A 14,385-nucleotide genomic window follows, 5' to 3' on the forward strand; every position below is an offset into this window, starting at 1 on the left:
AGGACCCAGAATTCAACCTGGATTAAGGTTAATCAGACTACACTTCATCAGCTTTCCACTTTTTACTCTCTTTTTTTCCTGGTACTAACCTTCTCCTCCCATGAGCCCTTGGCTTCTTTTTATTCCAGTTTTAGAAAACTTTCCTTACATGTTTCTCTTGTATAGTTTTCATGACATTTCATCCATGTGGTTAATTCCTGCATTTAGATGAGTGCTTGGAGGAGGTTTTCTTTGTATTATTCTTGGCTTGGGCATCCATTTCCTGCCAGTGAGTGACAGCAGAGACTGCCTCCCAAAATGCCCACGGTGCCGATAAGAGGAGCTGGCAAAGGGCAAGACAGAAGCCACAAGGAGAGGTGGAGTGGGCCAGGCTCCAGGGACTCCAGCTACCCACACGGCAGGATTCTGATTCTTGAGAAGTGAGCTCAGGGTTAGTTCTCAGCATGCATTTATCACGAGGAAAGTACTTGGTGTCTGGGGACTGGGGATGGCTACCTTGCCTAACAGTGGCGTTGGATTACTAGGTAACATTTACTCTTCTCACTGTTTTTCCATAATTTAATAGGAGTCTGGACAGTAGTAGTCACTATGTCTCAGTACCTGGCATAATGTTTGGCTAAAGTATGCAGAAATGGTCCCCAAGCAGTCTGAAAAGGAAGAACATCATTCACACTAGAGACCTCTTCCATTGCCTTGAGAGAACTTGGCTTTGAGGGCACGTGGCATCAATCTGACTATGCATTGTCAACTCCAGACAGGTTTGCTCTTCTGGGACTCTGATACATGTCAGTGTGCAAGAGATGGTGATACTTGGTGACAGAGAGGCTCAGATGGGGCTGTTAAGTCTTCTTCCGATTCTGAGATTACACTTGCTCACTAATTATCCATTGTTTGGCCCCAGGCAAGCATTTTTATAAATGGACATTTAACAGATGGTATGCATTTAGAAAACAGGGCAAAAAGAGCCACCACCTTTTGAAAGCACAAAAGCATAAGGAATAAAATACCAAAAAAAAAAAAAAAAAGGTTAGGAGTCTTTGTGACTTCCTAGCTCTAGGTGTGTTATAAGGGGCCTAACAAGACCATGCAGGCATCTGCTGGGCCAGAGGTGATGTGGGGAGGAAAAATGAGTGATTTTCCAAGCAGTAAAGAGGAAATGGAGTGTGCGAGTGCTATTGCTAAGTGAGGTCTCTAAGTCGGCTCTCCATGATGGAGATGACTTGCATTTAGGTGGTGCCTTTCGTCAGCTCTGATCTCAGGGAGTGTTCAGAGCCCTCTCTCGACTCAGCTCCTAAATCTGGTCCTCAATAAGCTCAAAGATGACATCCATATTTGTGCTGTATCTATTTTAGGGAAGGATAGCTCATGTGAAATAGGACATTCAGATGCTAAAGAAATGAATTCAGAGTGAATGGAGAAGGAAAAGGTGGAGGGAGAGAAGTTGTGGAAAGCTCAGATGCTTATTTCCAATCATGGCCCTCAACGTCACCCTGCTGAATTGTCACCTCCACTTACATAATGGCTCTGAAAGATCTTAATGCTGCTGGTAACCTTGGCCTCATCTCACCTGCCTCCTGCCTTTCCATGGAGCTTGGCACTCCTCAGGGTACATCACATTAAGGCAAATGTTCTTTAGGGAGTTTTGACAAATTCTGACATTGGGGTCCACATGCTGCTAAAGACATTTTCTCCTTAAGCTTTGGGGGTTCAGAAATGAAGGAGGCATTTGAGATATAGGCAAGGAAAGGCCAAGGCTTGGAAGGGAGGGGAATGACAGGGAATCTGGTCTTTCTCTGTAAGAGACTAACATGTACACGGATATCAGGCATAACTCAAGAAGAAGGAGAAGCCACCAACAATTATGATTCACTAATAGTGTTGGGAAACAATAAACTCATTTAACACAGAGATAGGCACAAAGCCGTGCAAAAATAACTCAGAGGACTGGATTTCAGTAAGGACAGAGGGGGAAGCCCTATCATGTACATGTCTCCAGGCTGACATTTAGAAAAGATTAGGTGATAAGAGTTCCTTCTTTATTGTTTGGGAATTGAATAAAGCGATATCTTCTTTCCTTAATTATTCTCTTCTGCAACCGCCACATAATCACTGTGCAGACACTTTGGGGAGGGGCATGCAATCCGATGGATGGGATTCTCAGAGCAAGGGCAGTGGTGACATAGAAGAGCGCTGAGCTGGGCACTAGCAGCTGTGTTCAAGACTCCTCCTCCACGAACTGGGTGATATGCGGCCAAGCTTCAACTTAGTGGGCAAAGTCCTCAACTTAGAATCAGAAGTGATGGCGTTCTGAACCTGGGCAGCGTATTTGATCTCTTTGACCCTCAGCTTCCCGATCTGTAACACAGGAATGAAAGCACCTGCCTTCTGAGATTGCAGGAAGGGTGTTATGACGAAATGTATATGAAGTGGCTTTAAGAATTGAAACACACTAGACACAAAAGGTCAGGCCCAACCTGAGTTACAGGTGGATGTACAATACCCCAAAGAAATGGAACACCATGCTGAAGGCCACACCGAGAGTTCATAACAGAGTTGGACCTAGTGCCCGCTTCCTCGGGCTGAATCCAGCTTTCTTTCATGACTTTGTCATAGTGTCTATTTCTTCCCATTTCATGTGACTAGCTGAAGGTCAAATGAGAAGATGGGAGAGGGGTAGGCAGAATTTTGAACAAACCAATGACAGCCATGTAAATGCTAACACATGAAAAGTGGTATAACTAGAGTGTGGGCACCCTCAGAGATACACACTGTGACTGGAGGTGAACCTCAGCTGGGGAACTTTGTGATGTCAGCCAGCACCCAGCAAAACACTCTGGCCACAGAAACATCCCAATAAGACCGCTGAGAAACTTCACATGCAACAACCGAGATCTTACTCCTAATGTCTGTTATGTTAGAATTTTTGCTTGTAGGTTCTTAGCAATAACTCACTATTATTATTTTCTAGCTAAATAATATCCAGAAAATACAAATATAAGAACACCCCTTGTCCATAGCTAGTTTAGGTCTCATAGGTCAGTTTCACCGTTTTGAAAGAGACATCCATAGTATTGCTCACATGCAAGTTTAATCTCGTGCCTCCTGTCCAGGTGGCCTCAACCTGGGTTCTGCACAAAACCAAACACCTTCAGCCTCCCCAGATGAGCACATCCACTTTGGGCAGACATGAAGTGTGAGCCATTTATCATCTTCAGCAAATGCAGGAGATGTGACTGCTAATTGGTCTCTTCATTAGCCAAGAAGAACATCTACCACTATAACTACGCACAGACTCGTGGCAATCTGGGGGAATCTTTAAGTGGTTTCTAACTCATAATCACATTTCTTCCTGAAATGTGCTGGCCTAGAAAATGTCATGAATAGACTGTTCTTATCTTCACTAATTACAGGCTTCCTGGGAAGGGAGAGGACAGGTGAGTGGTACATTCACTGTCTCACTTGCCATTCGAAGGGGTCAGTTCACTGAACACGTCCAGGTTCTTCTATCTTGTGCTGCCACCGTCCCCACTACTGCCAGAGGTGAAACATTAAACCCAAACCTTAAACATGGATGATTCATTCCTTAAAACAAAGATTCGACCAGAGGGTTTAATACTATTTGGGGATGGTGGAACACAAGAAATTCTTTTAGCTTCTGCAATTCCTAGGAAAGGAGTTTCTAGTATTTTCCGAATAAATAACTGCTCAGGTCTTGTATCGGAGTCTTACTATTTATGTGAGGTGTGGACAGGGACAAAGGGATACTTTTGCAGAAATCTGAGGCTCTCCAGGGCAGGGAAGGATTTGTGTGGGTGGAGAGGTTAGCCAGGAAATTCTATCAGCCACTGATGAGAAATAGGGTCTTTCTAGTAGCAACCAACACTGCAGTTTAGACTAGTGAGCAAAATCCCATTCTAGTGGACATGCTAAGAGACACAGTGGTAAGGTCTCCCAGTGGCAAGAGGCATACAGTACCTTCCAGCCCTTTCCCATTAGGGTAGGAAAATGACAAGTATCTGAATGTAGTCCAGGCTTCACTTTGGAGGCGTGCCAAGGCTAGCTTATCAAATGCCCATGGAAACAATAAAGCAATATGGCCCAGGGCTGTGGCTCCCTGATCAGGTAGATTTCAGGACTCACTGGTCATTACCTTCCAGTGACTCTGCAATGGACCTCTCACCTTGGATGTGTGACTTCTGGAGCCGGTATACCAGATAAACTAGATATTCCCTTCCAGCCTTGGCATTCTTGGGATCTTGTTGGTATTCCTAGCAAGCTTTGGAGCCTTTATCCAACTAGCAAACTATACCATTAGATCAGACAAGGACCTAGGAACAGCATCTTTAATAAAAAGCATAACTGTTGTGGGCATGGTTGCAGTCTAGGCAGCTATTGGGACTGCCTCTGGGTCCCAGTTTCTCAGGTGATGGCTCAGGAAAGAGGAAAGACAGTAAAAACCATGTAAACAATGCACAAAATGTGCAGCAAACTCACATGTGTGAGGAGACCCATTTTAATTTGATTCCCACCTCATTGCAAACCAGCGAACACAATGTGCCAAAGATGCCCAGCTTCTGAGGTGCAAAGCCCAGCAATTAAAGAACTAGATAGTCCAAGTCTGAAGACAAACTTGGCCTTACCTGGAGACAGGGAGGAGTCATAAGAACCTCTGTCCTTGCGGTTCATCTTGAAGGCTTGGATGTCCTTTTCCCTGTATGTCCCAAAGCCTTCATAGCTCCTCCTTTTACTCCCACTCATGTCACTGTCCCACTTGTCACTCGAAGGAGTTAGTTCACTGAACACGTCCAGGTTCTCCGATCTTGTGCTGCCACCGTCCCCGCCACTGCCAGAGTACCTTTTAGTGCACGAGTCCACAGGCTCACTGCTCAGGTCACCTTTGTCCTTGGCCTGCGTCCAATGCTGGGCGTCAGAAAGTGACAGCGTAGACAGGGTGTCCACCTCAAAGTTGCTCTTGGAAGCTTTGTGGCTGGTGTCACTGTGTTGGTGCTTCTGTTTCTCCTTATGCTTGTTCTTCTCACTCACCAGCGGGAGCTCCTTGTCTGCGCCGCTCAGCCGCTCGCTGAGGATATGGCTGGAGAAGCCTGTGGCTTTGCCTGCAAAGAGACCGCTCAGGTTGTCGTGGGGCCCTAGGATCCGGTCTTCCTTGTGCTTATGCTTGTGTTTGTGTTTCCGCTTGTGGAGCCGACCGCTGGACAGACTGGCACTGCCTACCTTGGGAGGGTTCAGGGATGGCTGCATATCACCGAGGCCCATGCCAACGGGTCCCTGCAGGTGTACTCCATGCTTCGCTTTATGCTTAGCTGCACCAGACATCTTGACGTGGGAGCTTGTGTGGAACTGAGGTGGTGGCACTGTTGGCCTCATGAACGGGGAAGCTGCTCCGAGCGTGTGCGATAGGTACAGAGGAGCTGGGTACTGACCGTAGTAACCAAGGTTCATCATAGGCATTGATGTGTAAGGCATTCCATAGGGTGCATAGTAACTTCCACTGGGAATAGGGTAGCTGAACCCTTGTAAAAAAGGCACCTTTGTCATGGTGTCATTGGTTTTTGCAGGCCTACCACGCTTCTTCTTTGACTTCAAGTCTGAAGTCCTACGAAGATAGAGCAACGGGTCATACTGGATATATGGCACCGGGTAATAGTGATCGAAATTAATCCGAAAAATGCTGGGATATGGATTCTCGTGGTAAAAGGTGTAACTCCGGTGGGAGATCCTGAACACCTGGAACTTGGTGATGAGCTCCTCCAGGTCTGCCAGGAACTGGAGGTCATCACGGTTTTGCAGGCTCTTCCGTTTCCTCTTGTGCTTTGGCTTCTTGAGGCTTTCGTGGGCCAGAAAGTTGTCCACGATGAGATGCTTCTGCCGGTGGCCATGCCGGTTCTTTGTGCTGGTGTCGGACGGAATGGCCTCCGGGTTATCCAAGGAGCAGAAGTCAAAAGAGTACCTCCGTCGGGATTCTGAACTCTTCTCCGCTTGGTCAGACGTGCTGTTGTTGTCTGTTCCGATGCCGCTGTCGCTGGGGATTGTCTCCTCACTGTGGGACTCGCTCACAGGGGACAGCGTTATTTCCTTCAGTGAGCCAATCTCGCAAAGGTGTGATGGGGAGTTGGCCATCAGCCTGGGTGGAGACAGCTTCCAGGTTCCACTGTGTATTCCCTTTTGGGTTTTGGTTGGAAGAGCACTGATGGGCTGGAGATTTGGCATAGTTTTCAGCTCTGAAAAATTGGTTTCGGTGCTGGCGGGGCTCAGGTTGCCATGGGACCCACCTAACTGTGTTGAAAGTGGGTGCATAGCTGCTGGTGAAGATGCCACAAGTGACTGAAAGTTGGAAGGCACGGCTGGAACATCCGGCTGGCTAGAAACAGGCCTTGGGTGCTTGATGGCTGTTTTGGGTTCTTCGGATGGGGGTGGCAGCTCTGCTCTTGGCTTCCTGCCCCTCTTCTTGCCAATGTAGATGGTTCCCCTCTTGCTGACATTAATCTGCTTGCCCAGTTTGCTTTCAATGGCTGCTGCCCCAGGGCTGGTCTCTGGGGGAGCCTTAGCCTTTAGAGCAATGCTGCTGGAGCACGACAAGATCTGGTTCAAGATATTTTTCCTCTTGAGTGTCTTCATCTTGTTGATAGTTTTGATGGTCTTCTTATCCAACACGCCGAGCTTCCCAACTTTTTTGTGAAATTTCATCTCGCTCATGGGTTTGTCCTCTCCTGGCACGAGCTGGGCCAACTTCGCTAAATTGCGTCGTCTCTTTCTCTTCTTGGTGCCAGGAAACTCTCGGCTGATGGGACTGACTGGGCTGGTGGAAGTACCCTCGTGAATTGTCTCCACTGTGAGCAAAGGCTGCTTCTTTGGTCGTCCCCGCTTCTTTTTGACTGGAGTGATCACAGTAAGACTGTCTGTGTTGGTGTACAGAGGACTGGATGGGGTAATGGGGTACGCAGACGGGGGTTCCACCATCAGTTTATCAGAGGTGGCCATGACTGCCTCTCGAAGCATACTGGTGGGTTTGGGTTTGCTGCACGTCCACCTCCGTTTTGCAGCAAATTTTGGATGTTGGATTTCTGGCAGCTTTCTTGATGGAGAGGGATCTGTGCACGTTGGAGGCGTCATGACCATGGGTGGCTTTCGCTGCTTAGACACACCTCCGGGGACAACCTTCTCGGTATTTCCACCAGTCTCCAGGCCAACCGAGGAGGACTCGTTCTCTATTATTTTACCCAACTTAGGGACACGGGGATCCTTCTTATTTACTTCAGCGTTGGAAAGTATCCTGTTAACTACTTCACTGCTCATAGCGATTCCAGAAGCCAGGGCTTTCTCTGGGATAATCTTTTCTACCACTGCTTTAATGGACTGTCTCTTTTTCCTCTTATGGCTGGTTGGATCTAGCGAGGGTGCCTTGATGGGGATAGTAATCCGAACGTGACTTGGGTCACTTTCTGGATTACTGATGGAACTCACGTTCTGCCTGGCTGGTGATGTTTCCTGGCCACTATCTGCAGAGTAGCCTTCCCTCTTTCCTTCCGTGCTGTCAAATGCTTTCTGGGCATTCTTGACCCAATCCAGGTCTGGGTTTGGTATGGTCTGACTTATTACATCCTTTTTACTGGACTTTTTCTTGCTGCCCATAGTGGGTGGTTCTGGGGGCTCCTTTGTACCTCCTCCATCTTGATCTCCCAAGGGCTGAAGCCCATTGCACTCGGCAGAGCTGCTGGGTGGGGCTGGTGGACTGTGGTTGCTTGGGGATGGAGCCACAGCCCCCAAGAGCAGATCTTTGCTGTTGTTAGACAACTGACTCCACGTGCTCCCCGCACTGCCTTTCTTACCCTGGGCCTTCGTGAAGGAAGCCACGGGCTCAAGAGCTGGGATCTTGCTGGTGCTTGCAGTTTCCCTGCCAGAGTCTGGACTGATGAAGCAATTCTGAGTGGCAGGTCCACTCTCAGAGTTGGTGGACCAGTCCATGTGGTTCTGGCTGCTGCTTTTTTGCTGGTGCTTTGGTTTTAAGGTGTCACTGGTGAAGTCCTGTGGGAGGCCTGTGTCATAATGGAGAGTTGAGTGTTTCTGAGGCCTCTCGTAAGCCTAAGGGTGGGTCAAGTGGAGGAGGGGAGAGAGAGAGAGAGAGAGAGAGAGAGAGAAACAAAGATGAGCATGTTGGAGCTACTTAGAATTGAACATCAAAAGTCTTAAGTATTTGCAAGTTGGAAACAAATGGCCATGTGAACAGCCACCTTTAATTCCAGAATGTTTTACTGAGGTTTTCTCAATTGCAGTAGTAAAGATACATTGCACTGGTTTTGAACATCAATAAGGATGCTTTAATTGCTGTCTTTCCCCCCTAAATAACAGGAACTTCGACCTATCTTGCTTTAATATGATCTGAGAATAGGAACTATTTAGAGAGAGGAGGGAGGGGCCCTAAATGTCACTTGGCCCAATGCCTGTATTTTACAAATGAGAAAGCTGAGACCTGAACCATGGACAGTCTTGCCAAGGGTGGTGAAGCCCAGCAGAGCATTTGAACTTCCCGACTCCCAGCGTTCTTTTGACTAGGGCCGCCTGCCTCTTATTCCTGCCCCTGCTTCTCCTCAAATGCATGCGTTCCCTCACTTCTTTCTATTCCAGTTCATTTCAGCTTGTACTTTTATCCTAGAGCTCAACGTCTCTGCACTCTAACAAGTAGCTCATAAGGAACAGCTGTGACCAGTAAAAACGGTACAAGTTGAGCAACTAAGGGGGGAAGTATGAAGACTGCATGGGAGAAAGTGGGCCAGTCAAGGGCATAGTGAAGAAATGGGAAAAGAAAAGAAACATAAAAGAATTGTCCTGAGCCTTCGAATCTTTGCAGACTCTAGGAGTGTTGCCGTGTTTGGGCGTTAGCATGCTAAGGAATCCTTAAGCCTATATATAAGCTCTTATTGTTCTCTTGAGGAAATTCTTGGATAGTCTCAAAAAGAACCTTGAATATCCTAGACAAACATGCCAGGAAAAAAGTCATTGTCATTCAAGATCACTCCTTTGGAATTTATCATTCTCCCCTACATTGATTCTAAATGAATCTCTTCAGCACCTTCCTCAGGAAGGACTCTCCAGTTAAAAAAGGCGCGACCTGGTGTTTGTAGCACAATATAATTAATGTCTATAAAATCACAATGGGAATGGATGGTGAACACATTGCTTTGAGATATTAAAGCTCTTTTTAATATAAACATGCTTTCACTGTTCCAGATAAGATTTTAAGCTCTGCTATTAGTACAATGAAACATTCCTTAAAGCTCATTGTAAGTCTGATTTATACATAGAGTAGTAAACTTACAGGATGCATTAGCCTAAGATTTGTTAAAGAAGCAAAAATAATAGTAAATTGAAGAAATCTTTGAATAATATCCCCATTGAGAAGTATATGATGATTGGCTTTGTGAATTTAGAAAACTTTTGCCTGTGATATCTTTCTGTTTATCTATATATCTGCCCATCTATGTAATTCTATATCTATTTACCATTGATGCTATAGAACTTATGCTTTATCAGAAAACATTTCTTACAGCCCCTGTTAAGAGTCAAAACACAGATGGCAGAAAGCATTATGGATAAAATTCAATGTCATAATGCAACTAGGGCTTCCTTCACACTAGTTTCGGAATCCCTGGGGTTATTTCCTGCCTCCCTGATTTTGTGAAATCCTGTTTAAACTTACAACATTGCATTATATGTTCTAAGTATCATGAGATAGTCCCCTCAAGCAAAGCCTATAAATGCCCAGAAGAAAATTAAGAAAACAATTTAATTTTTTTTATTCATCTTGCAATTTGTAGTAGAAACACCACCATCGTCAAAATCTAGAGAATTAATCCTACCACTTGAATGTGTTTACGAGGTATCACTGCTGTGGACATAAGCTATTACTGCATTTTCGGCAAAAATATAGAAATCTTATTCATGGCATAAAATATTAAGTGCCACTTATCTTTTGTGAATCAGGGTATTCCTAATTAGTATTTATGCTTTGGACTGTAGCTGGTACTCGGTGTTTACTCACAGTATTACAAGTACAGAAGAGGACTTGGAGACTAAGTTTTCCATTCCTTAAGATGACAATGTATTATTACTCATACTGGGGCATCTTTGAGAATTAGGGGGGTGATTATTAAAAATTACAGTGGAACAAAAGGTGTGATTATTTTGGACCTGGGCCCTTTCCTCCCAACTCTACCCATTCCATTTCTCTAGTTTTGGGCACTGAAGTCTACAGAGAGGCTTCAAGGTGAAGTTAGCATTGAATTTTGGTCTCTGACTCCCACTACTTTTTCTCTGTTGTGCCATTTTCTTATTCTTGGCACCTAGCACAGTCCCTAACTAATGCTTTCTTTATGCTCTGGTCTTAGCTCAATCCTAGGGAAGCTCCCCTACCTTATAGAAATGCCCCTATTATAAGTTTTCATGAAACCACCTATCTCACCTTTTTGGCACTGATCATAGTTTTAATTGTTTACTTAATATATGTGCTAATTGAATTAAATGTCTGCCTCCCTTTCTAGGTTGTACACAGCAACACAGAGACACCAAGCACAGCACCTGGCACACAGTAGGCACTCAATAAACATTTATTGAATGTATGAAGGAACATCCATTTTACAATGGGTATTTAATTTTAACAACAGTGAGGTCAATGACCTACATATTGCAACATGTTGTCTGCAAACACAGTCACCATCTCCAGCCTAATTTCTCATATCATATATACCTTCTGCATGTGCCATTGCCTCCCATAAAGACATCACAGTCCTTATACTGCTAGGTGGCATTTATTTGTATACTATTCTGACTCCCTCTCCTAGATAGTAAGCACTTTGAGGTCAGAGACAGCCTTATTTATCTTCTTATCCCCAGGGCCTACTACAAAGCTAAGAACCCAGAAAGTTCTTGATAAATGTTTGTTGAATAAATAAATAAATGGATAAGGTGTCTATTACAACGGCAAAATAAATGGCTTCACGGAAAAGACAATACACCACTGATCGCTCATTTGATAACGGCTCATAAGGAAACTGCAGCACTGAAATGCATTAGGTATTGAACCAAAAATCCTTCCCAAATACTTCAGGACTAAAGGCGCTGATAAGGTAACTCCCCTTCAATGCAGTTTGGACTGTTTGTTCTCCTCCATCTCCTAATTGTTTCACTTTCCAATTAACTCTGCCTTGGGGAAGGCCATGTGACTGTCAGAAGGGTGGATTTCACCCTGGCAATTGAAAGGTGGGTCCTGCTCACTCACACCCGGGGCATACGGGCTGAGAGTAATGTAGTTAAGCATGCCTGGTCTCCAGCGCTGGACCACTGCCTGAGCCCATTGTTCCAGCCATTTCAGCTGCAATTTGCCCTGCTGGGAGCGCTGAGCAATCAAAGTGCGGGGTGGACAAAAGGGAAGCACAACAAAGGAGTAGGAGTAATGGGGGGAGATGGTGCTTTAAACTCCTCACTCAGATGGGCTGCAGCGATGAGGCAGGGAGGACCCAGGAGGAGTGCTTTCCCAGAGGTGCTGGGAACAAGGGCCTCCGGCCTTGGCTGATGGCTATATTCCACTGCACTGCACGGAATCCCAATTCTCCAGCTGTCAGCCACGACATATGATATATACAACCGTGAGGCTGTCAGTTCCAATCTGCCCTTCGCTGAGAACTGGGAAGGCGGAAGCACAGGCTCTCCCTCCCATCCCAGTGATGGGAAGATGATTTCTTATTGGGGTCTTTAACTCAGGTCTTTACTGTAAGACCTATGCAGCATGTCTCCTTCATTTTTCTCTTTAGATAAGGGTTTTTTTGTTGTTGTTCTATTTTGTTGTTGCTGTCTTTTTTTTTTTTTTTTTTTTTTGGATAAGACCTGAATATTCTAAAGTCTTTAGACCACCCTCAGCAGGGCTGTCTCCTAAAACAACAGTTAGCAAATGAGAGGAGTCGGTGATATTCCAGTTGGGCATGTGATTTTTGTGGAAAAACTTTTACTACCAAACTAAGCTCAGCAAGTGTCTTGGCTGCTTTCCTCTACCCCCCCTCACCCCCCAGAGTGCAGTGTGGAACTCATGGTTATTTTGAAGGTGCGGCTCACTTTTATAGGAAAAGTGTTTTCCATGCACATTCAGCCTAGGCCAAATGTTTGTCAGTGAAACTTTGAAAACACTAGACAGAGCTGCCTTTAATGAATGTCTGCATGGCAGTAAGTCCTTCTGTAATGTAAAGAATTCTTCTGTAGAGGAGATGACTATACTCTCCCTGACAACTTATAGATAAATCATATACATTCAAATTTTGTACAAGTCAGATTTCTTTTCACAAAGCACTTTTTAATTTCTTTTTTAAAAATGGGATTAAATTACTGAGAAAAATCTTAAAAATCCATAAAAATGGGAAGAAAAGAAGCGCCCTAGCCCTATCTCAGGCTTACCTAAAGGAAGGTTTGTTGCAATAAGATGGTGATGTTGCAATAAGGTTGTGATTTGCATCTGAGAAAAATCATATAACTCATCAAAAAAAAAAAAAGCATGACTTTGTGGGAGATAAACTACTCTTTTGGGTTAGCTGTGTCTGTGCTGCTTTCTGCTGACACCAATAATTTAAATTTACTGTTTGTGAGATATTTTGGTTTACATGAGCAGGAAAATATGCCTGGGTATGGAGCAATGAGGGAAGCTTCATCTCTTAATTTGGCACTTGGTGCTTCTCAAGATGTGGTCTTGGATCACTGTGTGGGAATCACTTAAGGTGCTGGTTATGAATACAGATTCCTGGACCCGCTGCAGACCCACAAATTCACAATCTCTCAGGGTGGAAATAAGGACTATGCATTTTAATGTGCTCCCCAGATAATTCTGATGTACAACGAAGCTTTAAAACCACCGATCCAATGTTTTAACACCATAATTTCTCTGGGGTGCGGCTCTTCTGTGGTTGCTGTGACATTCACAGCACTTTTTGGTGATAAATTCACAGAGCCAACCACCACAGGCCTGTTAGGATATGCAATTTGGCAACACTGAACATTCCTGTTTTGTTCTCTGCACCCTTTGTAATTTACAGAGTAAGAAACTCTAACATTGCTCCCTGTGTAGTTATTCCAAGTACACTGCAAGGTGAGGTGGACAGAAGAACCAATCATATTGGTGGATGAGAAAGGACTAGGCACGTGGGTGTTCGTGACCTCTCACCCTGAGATTTCTATTTCCTGAACTCCTCCAGACCAAGCCCCAGAGCTCTGGGGGAATTCTGGCTTTCCATCTCTGAGGCTAGAAGCAAGTGCTTAAACCTCAGCGAGAGCTGAGTGTGGCAGACAAGGAATGCAACCACAAACTGTGTGAGTAGATTAAAGGTTCCCAACTCTGGCTGTATGTTAGAATCATCCAGGAAGTTTTGTGCAGATCAACATCCCTGGGATCTGACCCACAGCAATTAAATCAACATTCTGGAGGTGGGACCCAAACGGCATAGTACTTTTTTCAAAGCTCGCAGGTGATCCCAACGAGCAGACAGAGTTCAGAACCACTGGATTATATCAAAGACAGGGTCTGGGTTAAGGACTAGAGAGGCTCTGATATTATCAAGAGATGTTCCAGCTCAGTGGTTTTCAAATGTGTTTCACAAAGTCCTAGGATTTTGCAAAGACATTTCTGAACAGTAGCCAATGGATGGGGCAAGAGAGATGCTTCAGACCTTCCTTTTAACCCCCAAGCCCCCAACTAAACAGATCAGCCTAGCAAAGGATTTCATTTAAGAGAGAGAAAGGGTGAAATGGTTCTGCCACTTGAAAAATAAAAAACCGACTAAAAAATTATCATTTCAAGCTCATGAATAGGAGGAATGCACACAATAGCTTCCACTGAACTTCCCCAAAGTTTCCCTCTTTACCAGTTCATTCCTGCATTTACTATTGGTGGGCATAAAAGAATGTCACTAAGTAACCTGTTTGAACCATGGTTTTATGATTCTCTGATTCTAGGGGACACAGAAAAGCTACGCACCTCCTAAATGGATATGAAGGTTGTAGTTAAATGTATAAACTGAATCCATCTTCATATTCTGTCACCCTAGGAAGTCACCTGGATGTCATTCCCATAGGTATCATTCTTATTTGCTATTTGGGGGCTACAAATGGTGATAAAGCATGCCTTTTTACTGGAGGTAATAACAGCTCATACAAAGACAGAGGCCCCTGTCATATACCTCTCTGTGTACACAGTGATTCTGCAAAATTAAAAATGATCACTGACTTGGTTTCAGCCATGATGTAGTAACCTTTCCATGGAGACAAATATAAAACTACACAAAATATATGAAACAACTGTTTTCAGGTATTGGACCAAAGACAATATGGGCT

At 44.7% G+C, this 14,385-nt stretch overlaps 1 protein-coding gene across 2 annotated transcripts in view; it reads right to left on the reverse strand.

The window, feature by feature from the left end:
* Positions 1-14,385, reverse strand: part of SETBP1 (SET binding protein 1) — a 324,719-nt gene that overhangs the window by 87,433 nt on the left and 222,901 nt on the right. For both annotated transcript variants that reach the window (XM_069468035.1, XM_069468034.1), the window contains exon 3: positions 4,641-8,100. In XM_069468035.1, the coding sequence (XP_069324136.1) occupies positions 4,641-8,100 (3,460 nt within the window). The remainder of the gene's footprint in view (positions 1-4,640; positions 8,101-14,385) is intronic.

Source organism: Eulemur rufifrons, chromosome 5, assembly GCF_041146395.1.
Source record: "Eulemur rufifrons isolate Redbay chromosome 5, OSU_ERuf_1, whole genome shotgun sequence".
NCBI classification, from domain to species: domain Eukaryota; kingdom Metazoa; phylum Chordata; class Mammalia; order Primates; family Lemuridae; genus Eulemur; species Eulemur rufifrons.